This window comes from Raphanus sativus, chromosome 3 (genome assembly GCF_000801105.2).
Source record: "Raphanus sativus cultivar WK10039 chromosome 3, ASM80110v3, whole genome shotgun sequence".
NCBI lineage: Eukaryota > Viridiplantae > Streptophyta > Magnoliopsida > Brassicales > Brassicaceae > Raphanus > Raphanus sativus.
Window position 1 is genome coordinate 17,087,089 of NC_079513.1, and position 22,921 is coordinate 17,110,009.

The following is a 22,921-nucleotide window of genomic DNA, read 5'->3' on the forward strand; positions in this document are numbered from 1 at the left end:
AGAAAAACAAATAATTACATTTCCTCTCTATTTTTTTCATTTCTAAATGCTATAATAAATAAAAATAAATTTCTGCAAATAAATACACAGCTAATCTATATGTTTTACTTTAAAATATAAATTTATATTTTCCTATAAAATAGTATTTATTTATTATATATTATAATTCTTTTTGTTTTCAAATAGTGTTTTAACCTTCAAACCACAATTATTATAACAAAGACAGATCATTTTTGAAAATACATATTTTTATAAAAACAATAGAATTACATTTTTGTTCACATAATAGTCTTTAAAACTAATTTAAACAAATTTATAATTCTGTGAAACTTTTTAGAACAAATTAAAATAAATAGAGTTAATTTAAAATTTTCATAAATATAAAGTACTTGTTGTAAACAAAAAATTAATATTTTGAAAATAATCTCTTTTGGAGGCAGATATATTAGAAAGATAATTCAATTCCCAATAAAAAAATTACAAAAATATTAAGTTTTCAGCTTAAATAACAAATAGATTTTATTTCTACAACTGAATAATACAAATAAAAATACTACGAAGAATTCACGTTAACAAACAAATACTAATCAAATGTATTGTTATTGCTTATACACTTCTTTAGTATTTTAATACTAAAATAAATTTAATAATTTAAAAAATAGATGCCATGACATATTATGTTTACAAAAAAATATAAATCAATTTTTTTATTTTTATAAAACTATTTTTAATATTTTAGTATAAGGTTAACTCTAATTATTATATGTGTATATCTACTACTAATTATAAAAATTAACAATTAAGAAAGAAAGATATACGTAAACACAAAATAAATACATGGAATTATCTTTTTTCCCAAAAATGGTTTTTTATTTATTCTTTTGAGATAATTTTATAATATTAATTTGTAATCAGTTAAATAATTAATTATTAGATATCAAAACTTTTATCAGTCTAATTTAAATTTTTATTAAAATTAACATGACAAAAAAAGTAAATTCACTTCATAAATAATAGTATAAATAAATAGATATCAGATATTGATTTTATATCGACAAATATATAGATCTCCATGTAACTCTTTAGAAAATTAGACCATGTTAAATTAACTATCTTTTAAAGAATAAATTCCTCTCGGTGTTAATTTTGTTGATTTTTACTAGGTAATCCAAGAATTTTAGCTACTTAATTAATTCTTCGTTGGTATAAAATATTAATTTTTTGTTTATATACGAACCCTGCTTTACAGAGTAGGAAGAAGAAAAAGATTGCCCGGTTAGTACATTGCGAGTGGCGTTCTCATATCCTTGACTGGATCTTCTGATTTTTGCTGCTTCTGATAGATATAGCCGTCATGAAAACGGTCTAGCTTGATTTGGCGGCTTTGAATTGAACTTTAAATTTCAAACACTTGATTTTGGTAATGTCTGAGAGAGTCCAGTTTAATTTTGTCTTTGAACTGTAAGATATTGAATAGACTGTGTCTTGCGGATCAAGTATTTATATTAATTCTGAATAAACAATCTGTTGTAGTAAGCTTTTCGGTCACAAGAGGCTGCAAAATGGTCAGAAAAGGGCAACAGAAGAAAGTAGTGGTGACAAAATGTCCTCTTGTAAATTGTAATAATATGTGTCTTTCATGCACAGCAGTGTTTACGTCATCTATTACATAATTATGTTCAAGCCTTTTTTTTTATCCCCACTCTTCTTATATAACCTCAAGAACACACGCCCACAATATCCAAGTAGAACAAAACTTGAACGTTCCATAATTATTGAGTTGGAACCAACATGGCTTCCCAAAAAAACCACCAATATCACCCTCCTCTTCACTTTGTTCTCTTCCCTTTCATGGCTCAGGGCCACATGATTCCCATGGTTGATATTGCAAGGCTCTTGGCTCAGCGCGGTGTGACCATAACAATTGTTACGACGCCTCACAACGCAGGGAGGTTCAAGAATGTCTTAAACCGTGCCATTGAGTCTGGTTTGCCCATCAACCTAGTGCATGTAGACTTGTCATATCAAGAATTCGGGTTGCCAGAAGGACAAGATAATATCGATTCGCTTGACTCAATGGAGTTGATGGTACCTTTCTTTAAAGCGGTTAACATGCTTGAAGAGCCGGTCATGAAGCTACTAGAAGAGATGAAACCTAAACCAAATTGTTTGATTTCTGATTTATTGTTGCCTTATACAAGCAAAATCGCAAGGACGTTCAATATACCAAAGATTGTTTTCAATGGAATGTCTTGCTTTTGTATTTTGTGTATGCATATTCTACGCCGGAACCTCGAGATCTTGAAGAATTTAAAGTCGGACAAAGAGTACTTCTTTGTTCCTAGTTTTCCAGACAGAGTTGAATTTACAAAGCCTCAAGTTCCCATAGATGCAGATGCAAGTGGAGATTGGAAAGAGTTTATGGACGAATTGGTCGAAGCAGAAAACACATCATACGGTGTGATTCTCAACACATTTCAGGAGTTGGAGGCTGCTTATGTCAAAGACTATAAACAGGCTAGAGCAGGGAAAGTATGGTCCATTGGACCCGTTTCCTTGTGCAACAAGATAGGAGCAGACAAAGCTGAGAGAGGAAACAAGGCGGTCACTGATCAAGAAGAATGTATTAAATGGCTTGATTCTAAAGAAGAAAGTTCGGTGATATATGTTTGCCTTGGAAGTATATGTAATCTTCCTCTGTCTCAGCTCAAGGAGATCGGGTTAGGCCTAGAGAAATCTAAAAGACCTTTTATTTGGGTCATAAGAAGTTGGCAAAAGTATAATGAGCTTGCTGAGTGGTTCTTGGAGAGCGGTTTTGAAGAAAGGGTCAAAGAGAGAGGGCTTCTTATAAAAGGATGGGCACCTCAAGTACTTATCCTTTCACACCCTTCTGTTGGAGGATTCTTGACTCATTGTGGTTGGAACTCGACTCTAGAAGGAATCGCCTCGGGTGTTCCACTGCTCACTTGGCCGTTGTTTGGAGACCAATTTTGTAACCAAACACTGGTTACTCAGGTTCTTAAACTTGGTGTAAGAGCTGGGATTGAAGAGGTTATGAAATGGGGAGAGGAGGAGAAGATAGGAGTGCTGGTGGATAGTGAAGGAGTGAAGAAGGCAGTGGAAGAACTAATGGGTGACAGTGATGAAGCAAAAGAGATAAGAAGAAGAGCCAAAGAGCTTGGAGAATTAGCTCACAGGGCTGTGGATGAAGGAGGTTCTTCTCATTCTAACATCACATTCCTCTTACAAGATATATCGCATCTACTAGCACAATCAAAGAATTGATTACGTCATTGTTAGAGATATTTGTCTGATTTTTTTTTTAAATAAGTTTTTATAATTTACTAATATTTTTTAAACGCTTTCAGCTCTGACGTGGCCTCACCGTTCATGCTAGGCTAACTTTTTTTTATTTATGCTTCTTAGAAATGTCAAGTTTAATTTGGTGGCTGTTGATTGGGCACAAAAATAGTTTAGTCCTGATGATGACCAATTGGCTACAGTCCTTAATTTTAGTTTTGATTATGAAGTTGAAATGATATATCTGAAATTAGTTCAATTTATTAAAATGATAAGTAGATTTGACAAAAAAAAAATGATAAGTATATTGGCATAATTATATTACAGCTACTTATTGATACATATATTACTAATTCAAAACAAATCATAGTATAAAATTAACGTCAAAAATAAATATCTATAAATATATTTATTTATTTTATAATCATAGTCTTTCAAATTAAAATTATTATTATACTGAACTAAACATGATACAATTATATTAAATTGATATATTAATATATTTTATTTTTATAAATATAAATACTTATCTTAAAATAATATAATATGTTAATAAAATGGGTATCATATAATAAATTATATAATACATGTTTACAAATTAACATATCTTAAACTTACATATATAATTATGCCATTTTTCAAAAAAAAAAGATTTACATATATAACAATGTATTATCTAAAATAAATAAATATAAAATTGTTAAAAGGTAATCCACACTTTAAAGTGAAGGTAAGAATTTAACATAAATTAAATAAAAATTAATTTTTAAATATTTTGTTCGATGTGTATTTTGAATCATCTAATAATATATATGTGATGGTTTAAAATAATTGATTAATTACGACATGTAAACTATAAAATTATTGTATTTAAAATAATTATATAAATATTTAAATATATAATTAATGTCAAAAATTAATATCTTTTAATTTATACTTTTTGCGGTATACATTTTTAACATTAATCATATATCTAAATGTTTATATAACTATTTCAAATACACTAATTTTATAGTTTACGTGTTATAATTAATCAATTGGTTAAAACTGTCACATGTATTTTTCGCTTCTTATATATATTTATCTTATTGTATTTGTATTTATTTATTAAAAAAAATAATATGCATTAAACAACATATTCAAAATTATTTTGTACAAAATTTATGCTTATTTTGACCCGCCGACCTTCAAAATTGAATTTTCTATCAGCAATATTTTTTTTACATTTATTCATTTTATATAATATATTATTATATATACACAAGTCTAAGATATATTAGTTTTTATACATGTATTATATAGTTTTCGAATGTTAAGTCATTATGTCTTCGTATTATACTTTTAGCCTAAATATTTATATTTATGAAAATAAAATTTATAAATTTATCAATTTAATATAACTTTATCATATTTAGTTTAATATTATAATTTTATTTTAACATGAATTATTATCATATTTAGTTCAATATTTATTTTTTATTTTATAAATGATAACTGAATATATATTAATGTATAATAACAGTTCATTGCTAATTACGAATTAGTTGAAATATTTACATAAATTTTTTGAAAATTAAGATATTGTTAAACTATCTTTTAACAGATTTGTTAAAATAAATATTTATATTTAAAATGAAAGATATAATGATTAAAATATCTTATATTATTAAATTTAATGAAACACATGTTAATTTTATACATGTATCATATAGTTTGCTAATGTTAACCCATTTTACCAACGTATTATATTTCGAACATAAATACTTAAGAAAATAAAATATAAAAATTTACCAATTAAATATAATTTATCATATTTAACTCGATATAATAATTTTCTCTTACAATGATTGATTATGATTATAAAATAGATAAAATAATATTAAATTTATATTTTTTAATTTTAAAATATATTAATCTATTATAATATTTCATAACTAATTTTGAAATTAATGAAAATATTTGCATATAATATTTGAAAATGAAGATCTTGTTAGAATCTTTTTAAAAGATTTGTTAGAATTTTTATAATATATATTTATATTTAAAATGAAAGATATCAAAAGATAGTATGATTAAGTAGTTAAAAGATTCTATATATTATGTCTTAATAAAATACATTTAATAGAAATTAAAGGATGATCCAAATTAAAAAACCATACATGAAAGAAATAATGACTTATGTTTTAATGTATAAGATTTTAATTTTAAAATATATTAATGTATAATAATATTTCATAACTAATTTCAAATTAATAAAAATATTTACATATAATATTTGAAAATTAAGATCTTGTTAGAATCTTTTAAAAAGATCTGTTAGAATTTTTAAAATATATATATTTATATTTAAAATGAAAGATATCAAAAGATATTATGATTAAAATAGTTAAAAGGTTCTATATATTATGTCTTAATAAAATACATTTAATAGAAATTAAATGATGGTCCAAATTAAAAAATCACATATGAAAGAAGTAATCAATTATGTTTTAATGTATAAGATATATTCCTATAGATTTCCGGGAAAGGAAGGATATATCGTAAATTTGTGGAAAAGAAAGAATCTAATTCCAAATACATAAATTAACCAACACTTCAAAGTTTGCAAAGAAACAAATCTAAATATACAAAACAATTATAAAATACAAAATACGTAATGCAAGTCTTCAGTGAATGTCCAGTGTTTATTACTGGCAATGAGATTTAGAAATGATTTCTTACCAGTGATGTCACTTTGGTCAATGTATTTTTCTTTCTCCAATATATTGTTTCTATTCACGATTCTTTTGCATCTATATATGCTTATGCACATTCATAGCTCAAGACCAAACCAAAAACTAGCAGACATGGCTTCTGAAGTTAGCCACCACTCATATTCTTCGCTTCACTTTGTTCTCTTCCCCTTCATGGCTCAAGGCCACATGATTCCCATGGTTGATATTGCAAGGCTTTTGGCTAAGCGTGGTGTGACCATAACAATTGTCACAACGCCTAACAACGCAGCGAGGTTCAAAAACGTCTTACACCGTGCCATCGAGTCTGGCTTGCACATCAACGTAGTGCATGTCAAATTTCCACACCAAGAAGCTGGTTTGCCAGAAGGACAAGAGAATATAGATTGTCTTGAGTCGATGGGGTCGTTCGCAACTTTCCTTAAAGCGGTTAACATGCTCGAAGAACCGGTCCAGAAGCTAATTGAAGAGATGACACCTCGACCAAGCTGTATAATTTCTGATATGTGTTTATATTATACGAACAAAATTGCTAAGAGGTTGGGTATACCAAAGATCGTTTTCCATGGCTTTTCTAGCTTTTGTCTTCTGTGTATGCATGTTTTACTCAATAACCATGAGATGCTGGAGAATTTAAAGTCAGACAAAGAGTATTTCCTCCTTCCCTCTTTTCCTGACAGAGTTGAATTTACAAAACTTCAAGCTCCTGTGGATACAAATCCTCATGGAGATTGGAAAGATGTGCTTAGTGATTTGGGCGAGGCAGATACCACATCCTTTGGTGTTATCGTTAACACATTTGAAGAGCTCGAACCAGCTTATGTCAAAGAATTAAAGAAGGCTAGGGATGGTAAAGTATGGACCCTTGGACCTGTTGCCTTGTGCAACAAGGTGGGAGCAGATCAAGCTGAGAGGGGAAAGAAGGCAGACATTGACCAAGAAGAGTGTCTTAAATGGCTTGATTCTAAAGAAGAAGGGTCGGTGCTGTATGTTTGCCTTGGTAGCTTATGCAATCTTACCTTGGATCAGCTCAAGGAGCTAGGACTAGGCCTTGAAGAATCCAAAAGACCTTTCATTTGGGTTGTACGGAGCTGGGAGAAGTACAACGAGCTAGCTGAGTGGATCTTGGAGAGCGGTTTCGAAGAAAGAATCAAAGAGAGAGGCCTTCTCATCAAAGGATGGTCTCCCCAAATGATCATTCTTCAACATTTGTCCGTAGGAGGATTCTTAACTCATTGTGGATGGAACTCAACTCTTGAGGGGATAACCTCTGGTCTACCGCTGCTTACATGGCCGCTATTTGCTGACCAATTCTCCAACGAGAAATTGGTCGTACAGGTGTTAAAATCGGGTGTTAAAGTTGGGGTTGAGGAACCTATGATTTGGGGTCAAGAGGATAAAATAGGAGTATTGGTGGATAAAGAAGGAGTAAAGAAAGCTGTGGAAGAGTTAATGGGTGATTGTGATGACGCTATTGAGAGGAGGAGAAGAGCCAAAGAGCTAGGAGAATTAGCACATAAGGCTGTGGAAGAAGGAGGCTCTTCTCATGTTAACATTACTCTCCTCTTAGAAGACATTATGGAACAAGTGAAATCCAGAAACTGATCACATTGTTGTCTTAATACATTATGTACGTTTTATTCAAGTTACTTTTTTTTTATATCAGACGTGTGTTTTAAGCTTCAACATTTTCCTTTGTCTCAATTGAATTACTTTTTCCATACTTCTACTTCAGGTTCTAGCACTCTTCTTACTTCTGTTCTATATAGGAGAGCAACACATGTAACCAAAATTTTTGGCTTCAATACTATTGAACATGTGTTTCTTTAGCGATTTGCTAAACAATTTATGAAAGCTGAAATACTTCTCTTAGATTGCGGGAGGCCAGATCAAATCCTTCCACTAAAATTTCAGTATTGGTTGGCTATTATAAATGTTATAAATAAAATAACAAAAAAACTCATATATAGTAGCTCAGTTTTCACATGCTGGCATGCATGAGATTAGAGCACATCTCTAGTATGACACAATGATTCTCCTTTTATTTTTTAACAAAGGTCAAATCCTCATCCATATCATCGTATAATTTCTATTCATATTATATATGATGATCAGTTACCTGTAAAATATGGGATATTGATGAATAACTTCACGGTGTAGTTCTCTAACACTGATATTGAAGGACGACATCTTCGATATATATACTTTTTCTACACCACATGACCCCAACGAACAATTTTGTATGCATCACTTTTGAATTACTGATAAATCTCATATCTTATAATCTGAAAAAATTGCATCATTTATGAATCAACCCTAGATTTGGTGTAGAAAATTTTAAACCTTAGCTTGACCATGGCCACCGAACTCCAAATTTTCATAATATAGAAATTACAAAAAGTTAAATATTAAATGTGCATTTTAATACTTGAAAATCCCATTCAAAATATGAACCAGTGCGCCATCTGAAAGAGTTAGTTATTAGAGCTATATTTGGCCGTAATGTACTTTACGGATCAAGATTTTGAAGCTCATGAAATCCTGAGTCTTATCTTCTGTGCTCTCTGTGGACTCACTGGAGGCATCGTAGGTGGTCTCCTTGGATCAGGTGGTGGATTTGTTCTTGGTCCTTTGCTTCTTGAGATTGGTGTCATCCCACAGGTAAACACACACAAACAATCCAATCAATAAATGGTTTAAACTCAAACCAATCATCTTGTTTTCTTGATCTCTTTTCTTACAGGTTGCTAGTGCAACCGCTACATTTGTAATGATGTTTTCTTCCTCCTTATCCGTAGTTGAGTTCTATCTCCTCAAGAGGTTCCCAATACCATACGGTAAGATCTATTTAAATCACACAATAGGAGGAAAAGATTACTGATGATGGTTCTTTTGTTTCATTTGCAGCATTGTACTTGATGTCTGTATCGATTCTTGCCGGTTTCTGGGGACAGTTCTTTATAAGGAAGCTTGTGGCTTTCCTGAGAAGAGCGTCCATCATTGTCTTTGTCCTCTCAGGGGTCATTTTTGCCAGCGCTCTCACAATGGGAGTGATTGGGATAGAGAACAGCTTAAAGATGACACATAACCATGAGTTCATGGGGTTCTTGGGATTCTGCAGCAGTCAGTAAACCCCCTCTCATCGATTTTCTTGAAGAATATTTGAAAAAAAAATTCTAAAAGCGTATAATTGTTAAATATGAACAGATTGTATTGTTGAGTGTACTTGCTTGTAATCCAAGTCATTGTGATCTGTTCTTGGTCAATACATCAGTTGACCAAATCCAGAAAATAAAGGTTATTTCTTCCATTGCGTGTACCAACCAATACATCTTTGGATGCTTGCGAGAAAAACAAAAGAAAACGTAAGTACGTTTGGTTCACATGTGCAATGAAACTAATACAAGAAAACAGAACATGATCAAGTATATACCATTGAAACATATTGAACTTATGGTAATCTTGTTTGAAAATGACATCATTTTCAAACAGTTGACTGAGAAAAAGACATGTTTTCGGATCTTGCATTTTGTTTATCAGCAATCTTTTATAGACAGAGTACAGCCACACATTACGAAAGCTAAGAAAACAAATTTTGTGGTTCCATCATTTTCTGCCAGCTAGCTAACCTACCACATGATTAGAGAGATTGCATTACAATGATTTTATGCTTTTGGTCCAATACACCACATGGATAGTCTACACAATTTAGTATCTGAGCTACGATTCCCCCCGCCCCGCCCCCTGTTAATATTTTGTGATATTGCGGATTAGTAGTTCGCGGTTATATGTCAATTTTTGGTAAACTAATAACAAAAATAATAATGGAACTGAGATACCTTGGTCCAACCTTGATATGAGTGGATCCCTATGGACGCAAGGTAGAACCCAACTATTCTTTTTAATTTATTGAAACCTAATAAATACTCATTAGCTCATTACTATATCCAACCAGACTGGTTAACCACGGCAAATTTATAGATAATTGCTGATATAGTTGAGTTTTCCCAGTTGTTCATGATCTATTAGACCGGAGTAGTAGTATAATTGAGTACTAATGCCACTTTCAATGATCCTTTATTTTGAGAAAAAATATCAAAAATGAGGAAACATTTTTTGTAATAATGTATTACTTCGAGAGGGAAAATAAGAAAAACTATTAAATCAAACTCAAACTCATTTTGAATTTACATCATTTTATAAAAGAAAAAAAACATTGGACATACCCGAATAATTCAAATAGTTCTAAACTTGATACAAAAACGTTGAGTGAAAAGTTGGGATTTGTTATCTTCTTGGGAAACAGAATTGTGTGTTGTTATCTACTCATCCAGCTTTGTGTGTAACTGAGATAGTGAGATGTACGCAGTAGAGATAAAAACATCTGTTTGTTCGGTCTCTCTTGTAATGGGCTTGACCTACTGAAAAAATCTTACATAATGGGCCTTCAAACATAATCGGTCTAATAGGCCCATTGTATTCTTGCAAGCAAGGTTCAGAGGAATTCATCTGCCTTAAAATACAAATCGTTAATCTTAAAGCATAGATTTTTAGGGTTTCGAATTTTTAAAAAGTGTAAGCGCGGCGGCGGCGGAGCCATGGTTCTCAAGTAAGTCAATCACATCTCTCCTCCATTTCTTCGTGCTGCTTAGCTCATAGACCTTGCATTATTGCTAATAATGCCGCTTTGCTTAATTTAGTTTGTATTTATCTTATGGTAAAATGGTCTTGTTGATCATGTGTTGTGTCTCTATATTGAAATCTATGTGATTGGATGATTGTTTCTTACAATGTTTACTTAGCACATTTCAAGAACTAGAGAGACTAATGTGTGTCCTGTTTTAACTGTTAGTTAGTTTCGATTAAGACACATGTTGAAAGATATGCCCTAAGAAACTTGTTAACTATGTAGGACTGAGCTTTGCCGATTCAGTGGTCATAAGATTTACCCAGGCAGGGGGATCAGATTCATCAGATCCGACTCTCAGGTACTTTGCTCACATGTATTAATTTCAATATTTTAAATAAGATTGTTTTATTTATTGCTCTTAATTAATATTATCTTCATGATTCAATAGGTGTTTTTATTCATTAACTCGAAATGTAAGCATTACTTTCACAATAAGTTGAAACCGTCCAAGCTTGCATGGACCGCCATGTACCGTAAACAGCACAAAAAGGTTTAAGACTCTTTACGCATGCTTCTTGTTTTTTTTTTTTTTTTTTGATATTTCTGTGACTTCAATTCCAATTCGTATGTTTTTTTTTCTCCAGGATGCTGCTCAAGAGGCTGTGAAAAAGAGGAGACGTGCAACCAAGAAACCATACTCTAGGTCTATCGTTGGCGCTACTTTGGAGGTCATTCAAAAGAAGCGAGCAGAGAAGCCTGAAGTTCGTGATGCAGCCAGAGAAGCTGCCCTACGGTTAGTTTTCATTGCCCCAAGACAATTGAAATTTTTAGTGATCAGAATCTAAAGTTTTTTGATGATTCTTACGGTGACATTAAGGAGAGAATCAAGAAGACTAAGGACGAGAAGAAGGCAAAGAAGGCTGAGTTTGCTTCCAAGCAACAGAAGTCTCAAGTGAAGGGTAATATTCCCAAGAGTGCTGTACCCAAGGCTGCTAAGTTGGGTGGTGGTGGTGGCAGACGCTGACTTGTGTTATAGTACTCATCTCTCTCTGCAAAGACCGTTTTGCACCTATCTAATATGCTTTTGACTCCTCAGAGGTTTCTGTATGCCGATAAAATTTGGGAACTTGGCTGTAGTACATTGTTTATCAGTTTTGCTAGTTGTATGCGATCAGTTCATGGCTTGTCTATGGTTTTAATGTTCTCCAGTAACAACAATCTATTGTGAATGAATCGAGAGTATCCATTTTCATTGAAACCAACTTATACCAATTCCAAGAACGACATAGGTTAGAGACATTCAACGTTTCTTTTGGATTAAAGCTACCAGTTTGACATCTAGTTGAGTTGGTATTGAACGGTTTCGGCTTTGTGGATTATATAGGTTTCAGTCCAAAACTTTACGATCATAAAAAAAACACTGTGCGGAGTTGCATGGAATCATCGCAGATATCTCTTCTCTAGCTTCAAACTTTGAGTTTATCTCTCTCGTCCATCGTTTCACCGCAGTAAAAACAAGGATTCTGTGCTCTAGCTAAGCAAGTTGTCCAAAAAAAAAGCTAAGCAAGTTTTGTTTTCCAGAATGTTAAGAAATTTTGTGTTATAAAAAGAAAAACACATACAGTGAAATCTATAAACTTTGTTTATCAGATATTTCAAGATTAAGTTGTTTTGACAGACTTGAAACTGATCGCCAATTGCCAAGCCGGTAAAGACAAAACCTTACTTTCCTTTTCCCATTTATTGATTTTTTCTGTGGCAACTAAAGTCAGGATTGTCATTGTCTCCACAATCTCCATCGTGAAAACAAAACTAGCATTCAATAAGAAATGGACTTTCGAGTAACAAGAATACACGTCTTAACAATTAACAACACTACTAGTCCCTTTCATAGAACAGAATGGTCCTTACAACCACCCTTTTCCTCTCAAGAAAGATTAGTCAAAGCAAATCTATGTACCCACTTACATTCTTCCCCTTGGATCTCCTTAAATTGTATCCTTTCATCATATCATGTTATGAAAGAAAATTTTGATTTTCACATGGAGTATGAAGTAAAAGACAAAAAAAAACTCAGATCAAGTTCACAATGCTACTATTGCTATAACCTAATTCAAGAACCAGCTCAAGAGGACAAACAGTTTACACCTTCAAAGTATGTAGTAGTATGTACAAAAAGTGTTGATGTACATTCCCCTTTCTTTCTAAAACTATTACTTCACACCACCTTTCCTTTTGTTGCGTTCCTTAACATCTATTGGGATGATGAACACCGAATCCACACAGATCCCGCCTTTCGAATGCGTGCAATCGATCTGTTTCATCGACCATTGCACCTCCGTTGCTGGCTCTGAGCAGCCCACAACAAACTCTCCAACCTTATAGTCTCTCCAGGATTCTCTACCAGTCTGCTCTCCTTCTTTATCGGCCAAGTAATACTCACACGACGCCTCTTGCCCGTCTGAAGTAGAGAGCGAGAACCTCACAGGCTTTATCTCCCAACCGTGGGTGTGTTCGAAATGGCAGACTCGTCTCCCCAACCTTTTGGAGAATCTTCCAAGGTGTATTCTGAAGGATAGACAGTATGTACCAGGAGGAAGATTGAACCTCACCGCCCCATCTACTTCAAACCACCATATCTGCTGTAAGTAGGCTACAACATGGAACCTGTCCAGAAAGCAAGAAGAATCAAAAAGCAAAGTCCAAAATGTAACTAAACCTTGTAAAAAGCTGAAGAAAAAAAAGTCGGTACCTTGATTCTTCAGTATCAATCCAATTCCAATACCTGCGGTCTTCGATTCCAGTGATAGCCATCCCTCTCGCCGAAACCGCCATACAAACCCGTCCTGTCAATCTATCAATCCACACTTCCTGCAACAATATCATCAAAAATGAGACATTTTTAGCGTAGTAACAAACCCTAATCCTCAATTTCAATCCATACCCACATCAAAAGGAGACACTTTTAGCGTTATAAACAAAACCCTAATCCTCAATTTCGACCCATACCCACATCAAAAGGAGACATTTTTAGTGTACAAACAAACCCTAATCCTCAATTTCAACCCACACCCACATCAAAAGGAGACATTTTTAATCTAGAAACTAGCCCTAATCCTCAATTTCAACCCATACCCACATCAAAGGAGACACTTACAAACCCTAATCTTCAATCTCAATCCATACACACATCAAAAGTCGACATTTTTAGAAACAAACCCTAATCCCTAAAGTTTCGAACTTTCCGAAGTATACAGAACACAGACCTTGTTACCATCGTCGAAAGGGATAGGACGAGAGAGCAAGGCGAAGACACCCTTCTTGGAGAGACTCCGGTACCTCTCCGACGGCAACAGATCGAGAAGATCCTTGTAGTTACTCGGCAGCTTCCTCTCCCAAACGGAGTCCGACGAAGCCGCGCCGCGGAACGCTCGATTCAGGCGAGCTAGGTTGCAAATCTCCGGCGGAGTCAGGTGGAGGATCACGCACGCGACGCAGCTCTCCGGTATGTCGCCGAGGCTTGGTCCGATCGACGAACCGTTGTGCTCGCCGTTGAGGTTCGAGAAGGACAACCCCATGACTCTCTGTGAAGAAACGGTTAAGAGACGCTCGCCTAGACGCGGAGAAGAGAGAAGTAGTGGCGACGCGAAAGAGCCATAGCGATTGATGTTTTTTTTTATCTCATCACGAACGATCTCTCTCCGATGAAAGATTGTAGGAGACGGGGGGAAGTGAGGAGAAGACAACATTGGGGGAAGGTGTGAGAGAGAGAGAGAGAGAGGATCAACGTCTTTATAGCTTGCCACGTGGTTATCGGGGAAGTCGTTGGATTGTTCGAAAGAATGTGATTAAACAACCAATCGCTATTACTCTAGACCAAAAGGAGATAGTATAGTTACGAGATTACGACCAACAAAAAAAAACTTTTAGGATTAGAATGGAAAGTTTACTAACTTAGGGAGATGAGGAGAGGAAATATTTTTTTGAAACAAAAAGAACACGCCCGGTGGGACTCGAACCCACAATCGTTTGATTAGAAGTCAAACGCCTTATCCATTAGGCCACGGGCGCTCTTGGTCTTGTGTATGCTTGTATAGGTATATCATTGGAGACAAACATGTCGATGATGGAAAACCCAAAAAGAGCAGACCCAAGTGTCCTTTTTCATATTTGTACATACATAAGAATTTTAGTTTGACAAATTTTTTACCATCACTCCCTCATTATAATTGATAACTACTTGGACAATCCTTATGTTTAAGATCTTCTGTGAGATAAGTCCTGCCAACCAGAGCACTTAAAACCGGTTTACCTTCTCAAGTTCCAACAAATGAAACAACTATAGAGAGGTGAAAAGACTATGATATCAGGAACGGTCAACTTAACTAATTTCAGAACCTGAAGAGTCTTTGCTATTTTGCTCCATTTCTCTATGAATTTCTTGGATTTTCTATTTTTTTTTAAGAATGGAAACACTGGATTACTAATATCAATACTAGGGTGCCTCTCTGAAAACCTAGGGTTTTCATCCCCAGCTGTCAATTTCGTTTTGCTCCGGCGGCCACATCGTCCTCTCGTGGTCGTCGGAGGCTTTCCCTCTTTTCTTTTTATCGTTTTTATTCTGTCTTTGGTTGTCCCTGCATCTACGTTGAGATCTCTAAGATTTTTGATTAGATCTCGTGGTTTCTCGGTGGTTTGGCGGCGGCGTGATTGTTTACTAGATTTGTTTCTATGTTTCTTGGCGGCTTTGATTTCTTCTGGGTGATGGCACGTGGGGAACAGTGGTAGTCGGGTTTTTATTCATTCTATTGTGTTCTGTGGTGGGGACGTGTTGCGTGGGAGAGAGTGCTTGATATCACTTTTTCATTGTTTTTATGGACATGTTTTAAAAGTGGTGTTAATGGATGTGTTCGACTATCTATTTGATTTGTATGTTGCAGTTCAAATTTGTTCAACGGTAGTTTAAGTGAAGCTAACTCGGAACAAAATTGATAAAGGCGATTGAAGAAGAAGATTTATCTACAGTATGAGAATTATTCTCTTGTTTTTGTTGAAGATATTAGAAGTCCGTCTGCTACTGCTGGAACGGAAACACCTAAATTATCTTTTTTTCGAAACAAGACTAGTTTGTTATTTCTAATGTGTCGTGATTGATGTTGTTCTTGTTCGTTTTTTGTGCGTAAGACCATTAGTTTCTCATTTCGTATTCTTCTTCAATGATGTAATAGGTACAAATCATCATCAATAAAACAAAGCGTTAAAAAAAAAGAATGGAAACATACGTGGAACTTATATATGGTACGTTTAACATTGCTGGAATAAAGTTCCAAAATATAAATGCACTCTTTAGAAAAGGGAAACTCCAATTAATTCGCTAATTCATACAATAATGATATAGACATTAATCATGGATCGTAAAACAATGCTTAGGGTTTATAAATCTTCTCATTCTCTGGTGCAGTCAAGCAACACACAAAGAGACACAAAAGAAAATCTCAAAACGAAGAAACCAAAGACTGAGAATGTTAACTACGACTCTTTCTATGGCAACCTCATTCCGTTGCTCATCCTTCTCTTCCACATATTGCTTTGGTGCTTCTAATTCTTGCACCCGAAGCCACCGTGCCTCCAAACTCAGTCCTATCTCGGCCGTCAAAGCTCCCAAGAAAATCAAGAAGCTTGGATCCGAGATCTCGCCTCTAATACTAAAAGAATCCCGCATCCTCGCCGACTACCTCCATGACAAGTTTGGTGTTTCGATAGTCTTTTCGGCCACTGCTGCAGCGGCAGATATCTTCTCTCCTCTGGTGGATGGTGACGGGAATATGTCAACTGTGGAGGAGCAAACCAAGTTCGATGTGGTTATCAGTGACATAGCCATCGGTCTTCGTATTGAAGTGGCTAAAGTGATGAAGGCTATGAATCGTGTGCCGTTGATTGAATTGAAAGAGCTCACTGAAGATTTTCCGAAGATTTTCATAGAAGGCGTGACGAAAGATGAAGCAGAAGAAGCCAAGATACAGCTCGAAGAAGCTGGCGCCACGGTATCCATTGTTCAAGTTTTAATAATCTGATTTCCTTACAAGTAGTTTTCTGGAGTTTCATGGGGTCTTTTTGTGTTGTTAGCATAGCTAACAAATTTTTGGTAATCGTGATTTAAGCTTTGTGAAATTGTTGCAATTTGAATCCATTTGGTTTATCAGAAATGACTTGAAAAGGAATGATTGAAACTGTATGGTTCAACTACCAGTCTACCAGCAATTATTAGTGATGGGTCTAACTCACACCCAAAAGCTAGCTCAAGAGTGGAAGATTGCCACATCACATATATATTATCCTATAAATCTCTCAAGTTTCGATGTGGGACTTAATACACCCCCCTCACGCTCAGGATTAGACATCTATAGCGTGAAGTTTGTGGGACTGGATATCCACGGGTGGGCCACAATCAAGAGAAATTAAAACTTTGGGCTCTGATACCATATTAGTGATGGGTCTAACTCACACCCAAAAGCTAGCTCAAGAATGGAGGATTGCCACATCACATATATATTACCCTATAAATTTCTCAAGTTTCGATGTGGGACTTAATAGCAATCTATAATATAAAAATCTTATAAAATGAATCCATGCTAGTTTATAATATTGGCTAAACAAGTGCTAGGCCCCATTGCATTTTTGCATGGCTTAAGCTTGGTTTTAAACAGTTTTACTTGCCACGGCAGAAGTCCAAACATCTTGGATATCAAAACCCGACAACCATATCTGTCGGGAATTAATCGGAAATGGTTATTTCCGATTAATTTAGTTCTGATGTTTTCTTGAAGTGACTAGGCGAGGCTAGATCTGCAAACCCCTTGTCGTGGTGTGCATTCAGGGCAGGCGACTGAAAGGAGCGACCTATATTCTAATAATAGTTGATCGACACTAACAACACACGGTTAACCGAAAGAGCAATTAACGGGCACCTTCCTCGCATTAACCGAGAATGGGTTTTTATTAACACAATACTTCAATACACAACACGTTACAAAATGACAAATCATGAGAAGGTGACAATAACATGTTACATGGCTAAAAACTTCGACAAAGTTGCAAACTGGAGATCTAAGCAAGAAACTTGAAGTGGGCACAATCCAGCAATAGATATATTTAATTAACAAAGCGTCTAGACAATTCAAACATGGCCGAAGTCTTCGGTGGTGGCCAAAGACGGAGACAACGAGTTCCTTGACTCATCGAAATCCTCTCCCACCGGCGATTGCTCAACTCTAATCTCCTCAACCATCTTAACAACCTCAGCCATCGTTGGCCGTTTCTCCGGCTGCGGAACGACGCATGCAAGACCAATATGCAGCATCGCCACCATCTCCTCCTCTATGTTCTTGTACCTCAGAAGCTCCGGATCAAAAACCTCAGCCGTCCATTCCTCCTTCACCACGGACCTCACCCATTTCGGCAAGTCAACAACCGCTTCCTCCTCTTCCTCCACCGCCACCGAAGCCGCTGATCTTGGCCTAGAAGGAGACGGGTACACTGAGGGAGCTTTTCCAGTCAAAACCTCAAGGAGAAGGACACCAAAGCTGTACACGTCCGCCTTCTGTGAAAGACGTTTGATCTCCGACTGTTCCGGTGCACGGTAGCCTCCTAGACGAGCTATAGCGTGCACCGGGTTTAGGAGGAGGGATAATCCGAAATCAGCGATCAATGCGACGCCGTTTCTGTCTAGTAGAACGTTGGAGGACTTGATGTTTCCGTGAGGAATCTTGGAGATGCTATACTCGTCATGAATCTTGGCCAAACCTCTCGCTGCTCCTAACATTAGACTAATCCTCGTCGTCCAATCCAATGGTATCCTCCCAGGACCTCGATTCCCTATTAAAGAAAAATTAAAATTATAATTCACTAATAAGACATAACAGAACACTTAATCTAAAGTTTAGAAAGAGACATAACCATGTAGAAGCGAGTGTAAGCTTCCGTTAGGGAGGTACTCATAAACAAGAAGCTTCTCTTCTTTAGCGTAATAGTAAGCTCTGAGTTTCACCACGTTCTGATGCTTAAGCCTCCCGATGATCTCCATGTACTGCTCGAACTCCTTCCTCGGACACGGGTTCGCGTCTTTCAGACGCTTCACCGCCACCGTCGTCGTCCCGTCGTCGAGCACCGCCTTGTAAACCGTCCCTAAGCTTCCTTTCCCGAGCATCTCCGCCGACGCTTTCAGCAGATCCTCCAGCTCGAACTGCTTCCTCCTCTCGAAGAACACCAGCCGGCTCCTGTCCGTCGCCGACGTCGCGTCGCTCTCTTCCCCGCCGCCGCCGCCGTAGCTGCTCCGCCTCTTCCCTTCTCTTCCGGCGAAGCCACTCTCCACGCTCGCGGATTTTTCTCCGCCGCTAGACCTCCTCCCGCAGCAGAACGCTAACCCGAAGGAGGCTAAGACGATAACCGCTACGCCGCCGCCGATGACGGCGGCGATGGCTCCGGAGCTCAACCCTCGACGGTGACGGATCGTCCGATACACGGCGGTGACCGGAGAATGAGGAAGAGACGTTGGATTCGACGGAACGATCTGATCCGTGTCGGAAGACTCCGGGTCGTTCGTGATAGAGCAACCCGGTAAAGGATCCGACCCGCATAAACCCTCGTTGCCGGAGAAGCTCAATTCTCCGAACTTCTTGACAACACCGTCGGTGACTTTCCCGTGGAGCTCATTGTAAGAGACGTTAAGTTCGAGAAGCGAGCCCACCTGAGAAAAATCCGGGATCCGACCCGTTAACTCGTTGTTCTGGAGCCTGATCGTTAGTATCCGGGTCAACCCGAGAATCTCTCTGGGGATGACTCCTCGTATGTTGTTGTCTGATAGATCAAGACGGATCATTCTCTTGAGGAGAGAGATCTCTTTCGGGATCTCGCCGGAGAGATCGTTACCGGCGAGGTAAACGAGCCTGAGGTTTGTGCAGTTCGTGAGGGGCGAAACGGTGCCGTTTAGTCTGTTGTCGTGGAGGTCGAGGAGGCGGAGCTGGTCTAAGGAGGAGAGGGAGGTCAAGGGTCCTCGTAAGGAGAGGGAAGGGAGTGAGAGTCCGGTGACGCGGCGAGAGTAGGGTGAGCAGTAAACGCCGCGCCATGAGGAGGAGCAAGCGTCGGAGCCGGTCCAGTTTGAGGCGAGGTTGCCGTGCGTGTCGGTCTGGATGCGGAAGAGTGTGAGGGAGTTTGTGTCGTTTAGAGCGGAGGAGACGGAGAGGTGAAGGAGGAGGAGGAGGAAGAGAGGTTTAGTAGCCATGGCGTATTGGCGGGAAGAGAAGAGTGAGTGTGACGAGAGAGATGATATTTTGAAACAGATAAATAAATGCAATTGATAAAAACGACAAAAGTATGGAATCTTACATTTTGCTTTTTCTTTTCATTTTTAATTTTATTGTATAAAACAAAAACTGAATAAAGAAAAAAACAAAGTTATGTACATAACATTGATTAGGAAGTGAGGAAGATAAATAAAATAGGATAATGTATGGTTTATGTTAAAATGGCATATAAATATATAAGTAAATAACATATGTTACAATAAAGTTTTATCTAATAATATCAACTGTAATTTTCTTTAATCAGTTTTGGATCTACTTTGATATATGTAAATAAATAATAATATGATGGTAAATCATTAGTGAGAAGAAATGCAAAAAGGTGAAAGTAGGAACGGTGGTTGTGTGAATGATTGCTGTTCTCCACTCCTAGGTGTGACTTTGTATGGGTGAACATAACCCTACAACGCCCAAAAAGTTTACCTAAAGTATGAAAAAGTTATCTACAGTAAATAATGCATTTCTTTGTGTCTCTTCTCTTTGTCAGAAAAATGACGTTATTGGTGCAATTCGTTTCAATATTTAGATGCTGAGTCTCTTTTATATGCTTCGTTTCAAGTTTTTTTTTTTTTGAACACAAATTTCATTCATCTAACTTTCTTCCATACAAACACAAGAGAGAATTATCCATCCTCTTAGATTAAAAACATAAACTACAATAACAAACCATAGTAAGAAAGATAGGTCTTCAAAAGAAGATGACAGCGAATTCAAGACAAGGCTTGGATGCGTCGATATAGCATTCCCGATAAAATCGAGCAGCTGAAACCTAGTCACATAATGTGACGTTGAAGGCCAACCCTCACCTGCGAGACAACACATGGTAATCTCGGTTGCATCTTCTGGTCCCGTACAGACCGCTACGCAAGATAACAAACCGGTGGTAAAGCTGAAACCGATGCTCGGCAACGAGGCCGAAGAAACATCTTCTTTCACAAGAAGAAGGTAAGAGCGGAATAAATCCCGTCTCGATGAGTCCACAGATAAAATCTTCTTCATAAGATGATATGCCATTATATGCAAATTAAAGGCCCCGATGAATCCACCAGAAATCCTTATCAACAAAGCCAATACCAATACCACATTTGTAAACAAAAACAGTACCGTAGTTTTCAGATTTGGATGGCTGGTTTGTGGGCTACTAACAATTGTAGGCTTTGTAGTCCTGGCCCAACTAAGAAACACTCTCAGCCCAACCCTAGACTTGAGTGGGTATGACGGGAGTGAGAGGAGACACGCACCGGATATGGATCTGCCGCCGTCAAAGGGAAGACGGTGCGTTTCCGAGCGTGGTGAGGCAGGATCTCCGGAGTAGACGGATCCTTCAGCAAGACAGAGTGGAAGAGTGGTACGTCGCGTCTCCTCGGAATCCCAGAGAAGAGGACCGTTGAAACATGTGGTTGTCGAGCTGGATCTGGTTAGATTGGTCCGGGAGAAGCTCGCCTTTACCAAGAAGCGTGCTATCGTAACTGAAGCCCTGAAGCACGGTGGAGTCCCACCATGTCGACGAGACATAGATCTAGATATTCGAACGTGGTTGAAGCTGGCAGGCATGAAGGCGAAATGAGGAGACCCCCAAAAGATCGTGGGATTGGTGGTCCAAATACTGAATCGAAAACTCCGAACCCGGAACAGAGCAGCACACGGTGAGGAACAAGCAGAAGAAGGTGACGAATACTGGATGGAACAGATGACCCGACGCCGGCGGCCGGAGGCCTCACCGGCGTCGAAAAAGATGAAGATTGACGGCTCCTCGGTAATAGTGCCTGAGAGCGTTCTTTCATCACCTTCGTTCGTTTCAAGTTTAATAGTCCAAATTCAGGTTCAGATGATATTCTAAGTTTATGTTTCCACAATTTTGGACATAATGCTTCGAGAAAAAATGCATAATTCACGTGGACATAATGGTTTATTTTTTGGTAAAGTTTTAAAATTTATTACCAATTTAAATTTTGATAAAAATATAGAAAATCACATAGTGGAGTAATTCAATAAAGAACTAAACAACATCGAAAAACACAGATAAAAAGACTAAAAAAAACGCTAAAAGCACTAGAATCTCTTAAACATTCATATAGCACAAACTCAATCTTCCAACGACACTTCAAGACACGAACCCAAGACTCCCGAGTCCTGACTTATGAATGTACAGTTTGATCGTTTGTGTAGCGTTTACGGACAGTAGCGGTCAAAATCATTACACAATGCCGCGTAGTGTTAAGATAGTTTTTAATTTCTTTGCAGGTTTAAATATTAGGTTGAATGCTTGTATAAGTTTGTAATAAAAAAAATTTTGTAATACCAACTTGTTTGCTAAACGGACTAGTAATGAAATTTAGTGTTGTAGTCAAATCGCAAGGCTTTTTCATCAATCCAATAATTTGAAAAATGGAAAAAAATATTACTTATGTAATCTTGAAGGTTGGTAGCTCTTAGTCAAAAAAATTATCATTGTCATTTTCAGCACCAGCAATCAAAACTCTGTTAGAGCTTCAGTTTAGGCCACAATTTTTACACAGATAGTATCAACATATTTTATAAGTTTTTAACATCCTTAATACCAAGAATTCTGACATATCGCAAATAGTTTTGTGTTTATTTTAACATCATAGTAGAATTGACTTTATTAATATTAGTGATTTTATCTAAAACTTATTTACAATTTTAAACATAGATGGAGTATTAAGAGCATCTCCAAGGGTTCACTCTATTTTTTACTCTAAAATAGAGTGACTCTATAATAGAGATAGAGTTTGCTCCAATGGTATTCTATTTTAGAGTAGAAAATAGAGTGATGAATAAAGAAAAAACAACTTACTCTATATTTGGAGTAAACTATTTGTAACTCTATTATAGAGTGAGAAATAGAGTACCATTAGAGCATTTTTAACTCTAAACTC

At 36.5% G+C, this 22,921-nt stretch overlaps 7 protein-coding genes and 1 non-coding gene across 9 annotated transcripts; 5 read left to right on the forward strand and 3 right to left on the reverse strand.

Annotated features, from left to right (window-relative positions):
• Positions 1 to 1,762: 1,762 nt before the first annotated feature.
• Positions 1,763 to 3,286, forward strand: LOC108844132 (UDP-glycosyltransferase 73C4-like). The gene has a single exon (XM_018617345.2). It carries the CDS (start codon positions 1,792 to 1,794, stop codon positions 3,283 to 3,285), a length of 1,494 nt encoding a protein of 497 aa, XP_018472847.1. The 5' UTR covers positions 1,763 to 1,791; the 3' UTR covers position 3,286.
• A 2,839-nt stretch (positions 3,287 to 6,125) lies between these two features.
• LOC108846654 (UDP-glycosyltransferase 73C3-like) lies at positions 6,126 to 7,637 on the forward strand. The gene has a single exon (XM_018619862.2). It carries the CDS (start codon positions 6,147 to 6,149, stop codon positions 7,635 to 7,637), a length of 1,491 nt encoding a protein of 496 aa, XP_018475364.1. The 5' UTR covers positions 6,126 to 6,146.
• An 897-nt stretch (positions 7,638 to 8,534) lies between these two features.
• On the forward strand, positions 8,535 to 9,332 carry LOC130510040 (sulfite exporter TauE/SafE family protein 4-like). Its single transcript, XM_057006380.1, has 2 exons — positions 8,535 to 8,693; positions 8,776 to 9,332. Exons 1-2 carry the CDS (start codon positions 8,535 to 8,537, stop codon positions 8,911 to 8,913), a joined length of 297 nt encoding a protein of 98 aa, XP_056862360.1. The 3' UTR covers positions 8,914 to 9,332.
• A 1,220-nt stretch (positions 9,333 to 10,552) lies between these two features.
• Positions 10,553 to 11,924, forward strand: LOC108845938 (60S ribosomal protein L24-1). 2 transcript variants are annotated; one of them, XM_057006522.1, is made up of 5 exons: positions 10,553 to 10,641; positions 10,945 to 11,020; positions 11,111 to 11,212; positions 11,307 to 11,454; positions 11,529 to 11,924. In XM_057006522.1, the coding sequence occupies exons 1-5, from the start codon at positions 10,631 to 10,633 to the stop codon at positions 11,684 to 11,686; spliced, it is 495 nt and encodes a 164-aa protein (XP_056862502.1). In that variant the 5' UTR covers positions 10,553 to 10,630; the 3' UTR covers positions 11,687 to 11,924. The 2 variants fall into 2 exon arrangements, with proteins under 2 accessions (XP_056862502.1, XP_056862504.1); XM_057006524.1 differs by having other exon boundaries at positions 11,307 to 11,455; positions 11,540 to 11,679.
• A 721-nt stretch (positions 11,925 to 12,645) lies between these two features.
• LOC108844399 (F-box protein PP2-A15-like) lies at positions 12,646 to 14,426 on the reverse strand. The gene is made up of 3 exons (XM_018617657.2): positions 13,929 to 14,426; positions 13,415 to 13,533; positions 12,646 to 13,329 (listed from the first exon to the last, which is right to left on the reverse strand). Exons 1-3 carry the CDS (start codon positions 14,409 to 14,411, stop codon positions 12,876 to 12,878), a joined length of 1,056 nt encoding a protein of 351 aa, XP_018473159.2. The 5' UTR covers positions 14,412 to 14,426; the 3' UTR covers positions 12,646 to 12,875.
• A 234-nt stretch (positions 14,427 to 14,660) lies between these two features.
• TRNAR-UCU (transfer RNA arginine (anticodon UCU)) lies at positions 14,661 to 14,733 on the reverse strand. Its single transcript has one exon. It is a non-coding gene; the product is annotated as a tRNA-Arg (tRNA).
• Positions 14,734 to 16,084: 1,351 nt separating this feature from the next.
• On the forward strand, positions 16,085 to 16,900 carry LOC108845343 (50S ribosomal protein L12-2, chloroplastic-like). The gene has a single exon (XM_057005821.1). The coding sequence runs from the start codon at positions 16,185 to 16,187 to the stop codon at positions 16,734 to 16,736; it is 552 nt and encodes a 183-aa protein (XP_056861801.1). The 5' UTR covers positions 16,085 to 16,184; the 3' UTR covers positions 16,737 to 16,900.
• Positions 16,901 to 17,619: 719 nt separating this feature from the next.
• Positions 17,620 to 19,979, reverse strand: LOC108847682 (leucine-rich repeat receptor-like protein kinase PXC1). Its single transcript, XM_018621001.2, has 2 exons — positions 18,619 to 19,979; positions 17,620 to 18,537 (listed from the first exon to the last, which is right to left on the reverse strand). The coding sequence occupies exons 1-2, from the start codon at positions 19,940 to 19,942 to the stop codon at positions 17,840 to 17,842; spliced, it is 2,022 nt and encodes a 673-aa protein (XP_018476503.1). The 5' UTR covers positions 19,943 to 19,979; the 3' UTR covers positions 17,620 to 17,839.
• Positions 19,980 to 22,921: the final 2,942 nt, after the last annotated feature.